Raw genomic sequence first — 6,797 nt, 5'->3', positions numbered from 1 at the left:
TTACCCATATTTGTATGAAATAATTATGCCTAATAGCAACTTTACTTTAAGTGGTATGGATCATTAAGAGATACTTATCCTCTTTAATTAAGAAACTTGCCAGATAATTAAGAAAATCTGCTTTTACTGGTTCTTTCATTTATTCAGTAGAAAGGTCAAGGAATGAATCATGTTTGGCTTCTACTACATGATTATCAACCAAGAAACAATAGACCCTAAGCATGAAAATATAAACTACTCCATTATCTAGAACACAATAATGATAGTAATTCACTTTAGATGTTTTCCGTTGTTACAAATAATGATAGTATATGATGATTAAACTTATAAACTTGGTACTACAAGACCTCTTGATTTGTATCTTCCACTCCCCCTGCAAGTTTTGAATCCTGACTATTTTGATGCTCCGCGTCATAAGTTGCATGGACACCAACAAAGAAATAGTAGAGAAGCATGACACTGGTGCACATTAAGAACCTCCAAAAAGCTTCACGACCTAAGGACCCAATGAGGAAAAGGTTGGTTCCAATGGACAATGCAGGGAGCCAAGGAACTAGTGGAACACCCCAAACCTTTGGAGCCCTTTGCTTTGGCAGGAAACTCAATACCAAAGTAGCCAGAAACCAAACACCAGCAGCCACTGTGTACCCAATCCAACCAAACCTCTCTGAGCCCCAAAGTACAGCTCCAACAGTAGAAGCACAAACAATCACCAACAAGCACATTACCACTTTCAACAAATCCCTCTTTGATGTGCTCTCTCTCACATAATACCTCCTCACAAGCAATGCAACAGCCATGAGCATAAAAATGAAAAGTGTACTAACCGAAAAAACACTAGACAGAACATCCAAGCTAGAGAAAAGTGCAACAATTGAACTGCATATGGTAATCAATAAAGTAGCATTAATCGGTGTTCCAGTCTTGGGGTGAACGAGTGCGAAAAATGGTGGTATCATATGAGACCTTGCAATCTGAGTCATGTACCTAGCTTGGCCCAGAGAGCCAACAAGCATACTAGTAGTCATTCCCTTCAGTGCACAAATACTAACAAGATACTTAGCCCAATGCATCCCAATGGAATCAAAAGCAACAGCATAAGCAGCATCCTTATCAATTTGAGTGTACTTTTGCATCATAACAAGTGCCAAAGCCATTAAACAATAAATCACAGAAATCACAGTCATTGAACCAATCAAACCAATAGGTATATCCCTTGAAGGGTTCTTAGTTTCCTCAGCCATTGTTGCCACCATGTCAAAACCAGTATAAGACCAATACACAACAGCTGCAGAAGTGAAAACCCCTTTTACCCCAAAAGGGAAAAACGGCACCAAATTTTCAGTTTTAGCATGGATAAAACCAACCACGATAACGAACACAATCACCAATGTTGTGACAATTGAACTAAGCCAATTCAAAATAGAAGTTTTTCTTGTTCCACTCATTGCTATTCCATTAGCAATGAAGAGAATTACTACTGCTATTGGATCAAGCATGCTGAAATCGGGTTTTAAGGAACTGACATGGATCCGAAAGAAATCCGGGTCGTTCTTCACCATGCTGGCAAAGTACGAGGACCATGAGCGACCTAGGCCGGCGGCACCGACGATAGCTTCGAGGAGGATGTTACCGGCGGCGATGAAGGCGACGAAGTCACCAAGCTCGATGCGAAGGTAGGAGAAGGAACCGCCGGCGACCGGAATGTCAACGGCGAACTCGGTGTAGCAAAGGGCGGAGAGGAGAGCGGAAAAACCAGAGGCAGCATAGGAGAGGACGATGGCGGGGCCAGCATTGAGGCGGGCTTCTTGGCCGGTGATGACGAAAATGCCGGAGCCGACGACGGAACCGAATGAGAGCCATGCGAGGTCCCAGGCGGTGAGGCAGCGGCGCATGCGGTTCTCACTGGCATATGGGAGGACGAGGAGTTCATTGGAATCGGTGGAGCGGTTGAGGAGGCGGTCTTTGAGGCGGTGGCCGGTATTGGAGAGTGCGTTTCCGTAGGATTTGGAGTTTTCGAACGAGGGTTCAGGGAAGAAATCTTGCTTGCTCCACCGCCAGTAACTTCTTTTTACGGTGGTGGAAGGTGGCAGTGATGCTGATTCTGCCATGTTGTTTCAGAAAAGTTTGGAATTGAACAACCCAAATCAATAAGTAACGACGCTACAACTGTATTTTAATGCCACCACGTGCTGTATTACTATAAAGTATTCAGCTGCAATTTACGTCCAGGAACGTGTTGTTTCAGTTTCTGTAATAACACCAACTAAAACTGGTATGAGATCCTTGTATTAATTTCAAAGAATCGCTTCCTAATAAATAATAATGTATTCTGTCTAATTTTGGATATATCGGTTCTTAATTTGTTTGATCCATTGTCTACATCGCTCTATTGGATGATTCTTAAAATTTTATTAGGTACCTAACCTACCCTTTTTTGGAAATTCAAACAGCTTTGACCGTTGTTTTGTATTTTTATGATTATTATTACGGTCCTCCGATATACGATCAATCGTAATGATATTTTTACTATTATTTATAAAAAATTATAATCAACTAAAAGATCTTCATTACATAATATATTCTCCTTTTAAGTGAAAATTTGAAATCAAAATATAGCTATACACATGCATGTCTATTCTATTAGAATAAATGACATCTTACAAGTTAACAATTTTTTTCTTTAAAAAAATGAAAGTCCTTTGGAATTTGTATCTATGTATTATTTTGATAAAATAAAAATGTTCCTTTATTCCATTTCTTCAGTGCCATATACAAGATTTAGTTATAACTTGAGATACATACCTACAATAGCAACACATACTAGAGAATATGATCTAGGTTAACTTAAGAGAATTAAACTTAGGAATTTGGTTAAGTGTGTCTATAATGCTTCCATGAAATTAGGAATTTTTTGGTATGATTTGAGTTTTTTATTTTAAATTACGATATTATGAATTAACATGATCTTTAATCAAATTTCATATATTACAACCAATTAGGAATTGATTTTGTGAAATTTGTGATTATTTGTTCAAATTTCAATCTTTTGTTTTCTTTCATTGATACTTTGGAATTCACTTGAGGAATCAATTAACTCCAATATATTTCGAACAATCAATTTTGCAAGCAATTAGAAATTGATACTTTGATCGTTTAGCGAAGTTCAACAATCAACATTAACTACACAATCATTAACGCACGTCTTATATTATTTATTTGGACTAAAGAGAAATAAACCATTAACTATGTTGTTACATATTTTTTACCCCTAACTACAAAATTTGACACTTTCAAATTTTGACACTTAGATTTCAAAAAAACTTCTTGTCATATCACCTAGAACATGTGTCGTCACCTCAATGAAAAATTTCTCTTCAAAAAGCTTCATACCTCTTAGTGTGCAACCTCACACATAAGATAAAAAATACTCTTTATCATTTGTTTCAATTGAATAATAACCACTTATTACATAATATCTCAATTATAAATCCACAATTCTTTAGGTTCCATTAATTTTGTTAAATTTTATTCTCAATGCAGAATAACTTTATGGAACAAACACCTTAATTTTCCTTAATTCTTTGGCCCTATTTTCTCTTTATTACTTCACAGTCCATCAAACACGTTGAACGTGAAATATTTTTTAAGCTTAATATATTACCTTTTAATTTAAAAAAAGAATCTTCTAAAATGAGCATTATCATAAGCTTTATTATGTCCATAGTTTCCTTTTATTACTTCACAGCACCATCAAATACATTACACATGAAATATTTTTTAAACTTAATATATTGAATTTTAATTTAAAAGAATCTTCTAAAAATGAGCACTATCAAAGACTATTATATTACACATTTCTTATATATTCCATTTAATCACCATGCATGAATGGTTTACGTTATACATTTATTATATATTCTTTTTAATTAGCATCAATGATTTGTCCATCAAACACATTGAAAATTTTAAGCTTAATATATTAATTTTGCATTTTACCGTACCAAGACTAAGAGTTAATGATTAGTATTATTGTTTAATATAAAAGTTAATGTTTATTAATACTCTAAACTCTAAAGAATGATTTTTAAATACATTAATTTTAAAATATAGAATGATTTTAGTAACTTCTATTATTTGTTGGTATAATTTGAGGTTTTTTACTTTAAATTGTGAAATTGTAGTTTATCATGACATTTAATCAAATTTCATATATTACAATCATTTAGGAATTAATTTTATGAAATTTATGATTACCCATTAAAATTCCAATATTTTGTTTTCTGCTATTGATACTTTAGAATTCACTTGAGGAATCAATTAAATCCAATTTATTTCGAATAATCAATTTGTCAAACAATTAGAAATTGATACTTTGAATATTTAGCGAATTCAACAATTAACATTAACTACTCAATCATTAATGTACTTTTATATTATTTATAACAAACTTAAGAGAAATAAACTCCTAGCTTTTCACATATGAATTACTTATCTCTCCATTATCATTTCATATCTACATCTTCTTCCATTCCCATTTCGTTTCATATTTCACCTTTCTTATTTCCCATATCTACACTCCAATGTTCCGTTTATCGAATTTACTTTGTCATCATTACAAAAATATGTGTAACCATTAATATTGCAAGTATATGAATGCATGAATCTAAAATAACAAAAACAATTCAAAACAAAAACAATTATTAACATTTCAATAATAACCATTAGGGTTTAGAGTTTAATCAAAACTTAGGTACAATAGCAAAATATTAATCCTTATCAAACCATAGAGAATCAATAAATTTATCTTTACTTATAACAAAAACAAGCATTGCAAAATTATTTTAGGACGAAATTTTGAAGTTAGAAAATATATGTTGTTTAGAACTAAGTTAACATGACTAAATTGTGTACCATTTATACAATTAATTGATCTCAATCCAGAGAATTAGAAATAACATAATTAAACAGAGATGTGAACTTCTAAATATAGAAAACACAAACAATACAAAACATAGTTAGAACAATTAAATAGGTTGTAACTTACTTCATTATTAGCACTTTCATGTTAAACTATGCATAAAGGACAATTATTTAGACAAATTATATATTGTCAAAAAATAGTCACACTCAAACAATTTACAAAAGAAAGATTTTATACACATTTGAAGTTGAAAATTTAACACAATTTCATATTCACGAACTTACGGGGTAAGACTTTTCTAACATTTTGCTCTCGAGTCATTTATTTTACTTTTTTTCATATTAATATTTTGTCTACCTTTCTCATAATTATGTAACAGGTAAGAGATTCAACATTCAAAAATTACCAAATATTCATTGTGATACACCTATTTTTCAAATGAGAAAAAATAGAGATAAAAACAATTTAACACTAAAAATAAAATATAAATATAGAATAGCTCAAGATATTACTTCTCTTTAATGTAGTTTAGATTACAATTTAATTTTTATACATTATCAATATAAATTTTTCTCCATAACACCTAATTGTACAAGATTCTATATATGACTTTTAAAGTAATTATTATAAAAGAAAAAAAATATAATGGTTCAATATATGATTTTATTGGCGTTATAAAATATATGTACATTATGCATAAATAATGAAGCGACCTGTGCAAGTGCATAAATATACTGTTAGCTTATACGTTAAACAAATTATATCTATCAACAAAGAAAAAATAAAATAAAATAAAATAAAATAAAATAAAATAAAATAAAATAAAATCATACATATGTGTTAGTTTGAGAGTTGATGATGGTAGATTTATTAATTTTTTTTGTTGAGAAAAGGGGAGAAATAATGTTTAGTTCGAGTAGAGAGGATGTGAAGAAGTCATAGATGGAATAGTGTTCGAGTAAAAGTAGTAAAGGAATGCCTAATAGGCTTATATTATATTTTGGAAATTTTTATTTTATTTGACAAAAAATAACATCTTCTTGGCATACTTATCATAAATGAAAAGTGTATTTATAATGAGTGTTGCCTAAAATTAAGGAATACATATTTGTTAGATTGAATTGTATTAATATTTGAGCTAGCCATTTACCTAGGGTTATCATTCTATATTTAGGTGTAAAATATCAAATTATTTCTTAGCTAAAAATATAGTTGGTCATTTTTAGAACTAATAGATGAAAAGTTAAAATCACACACATATTTAGTAAAATTTATAAATTCTATTGGTTATAATTCTAACGTTAAAATTCGTTTTTCACAATTCAAATGTTATGAAATTATTTATCACACGGTTACAATTCTACTATTATAAACTACAATTTAATGTTATAATATCATGCATAGTATGTATTGAGACATAACATATATTTGTTACACTTCTATATACTATATAAAAAGGTTACGCCGTGTCATCCTATGAGCTATGACACATGTCCCAACTGAGAGTGCAAAGCGTCCAGGATTGCATTAGCAACGTTTGCCTATGTTTTGATGAAGACAAAGAATTAGCTAAAGCTTGAAGATGACTCAACAATCAACATGCCGATGGCTCAAGTGGTGTCTATGCTATTATTCTTTATTATCTTTTTAGAAGTCTAAGATGCTTGCCATAGATATTGAGTCTAGGTTAGGTAAACCTAGGTGTGAGTCTCACAAGACTTAATAAAGTAATTAATCTACTAAAATGAGACATCATCTAGAAATATATGATAATTAGGTTCATGCATTTCAATAATTGATTTTGTGCATTAAATGTATTATATTTGGAAATCATGTATTGCATGAGCATATATCATATAGGTAGTTTACCATG

The 6,797-nt window shown here is 31.1% G+C and overlaps 1 protein-coding gene across 1 annotated transcript; it reads right to left on the bottom strand.

Moving 5' to 3' along the window:
• On the bottom strand, positions 297-2,194 carry LOC109352755 (cationic amino acid transporter 8, vacuolar-like). The gene has a single exon (XM_019594948.1). The coding sequence runs from the start codon at positions 2,109-2,111 to the stop codon at positions 339-341; it is 1,773 nt and encodes a 590-aa protein (XP_019450493.1). The 5' UTR covers positions 2,112-2,194; the 3' UTR covers positions 297-338.

This window comes from Lupinus angustifolius, chromosome LG07, assembly GCF_001865875.1.
Source record: "Lupinus angustifolius cultivar Tanjil chromosome LG07, LupAngTanjil_v1.0, whole genome shotgun sequence".
NCBI classification, from domain to species: Eukaryota; Viridiplantae; Streptophyta; class Magnoliopsida; order Fabales; family Fabaceae; genus Lupinus; species Lupinus angustifolius.
Note: the sequence above shows the minus strand (reverse complement) of the source record. Positions and strands in the feature narration are given on the sequence as shown.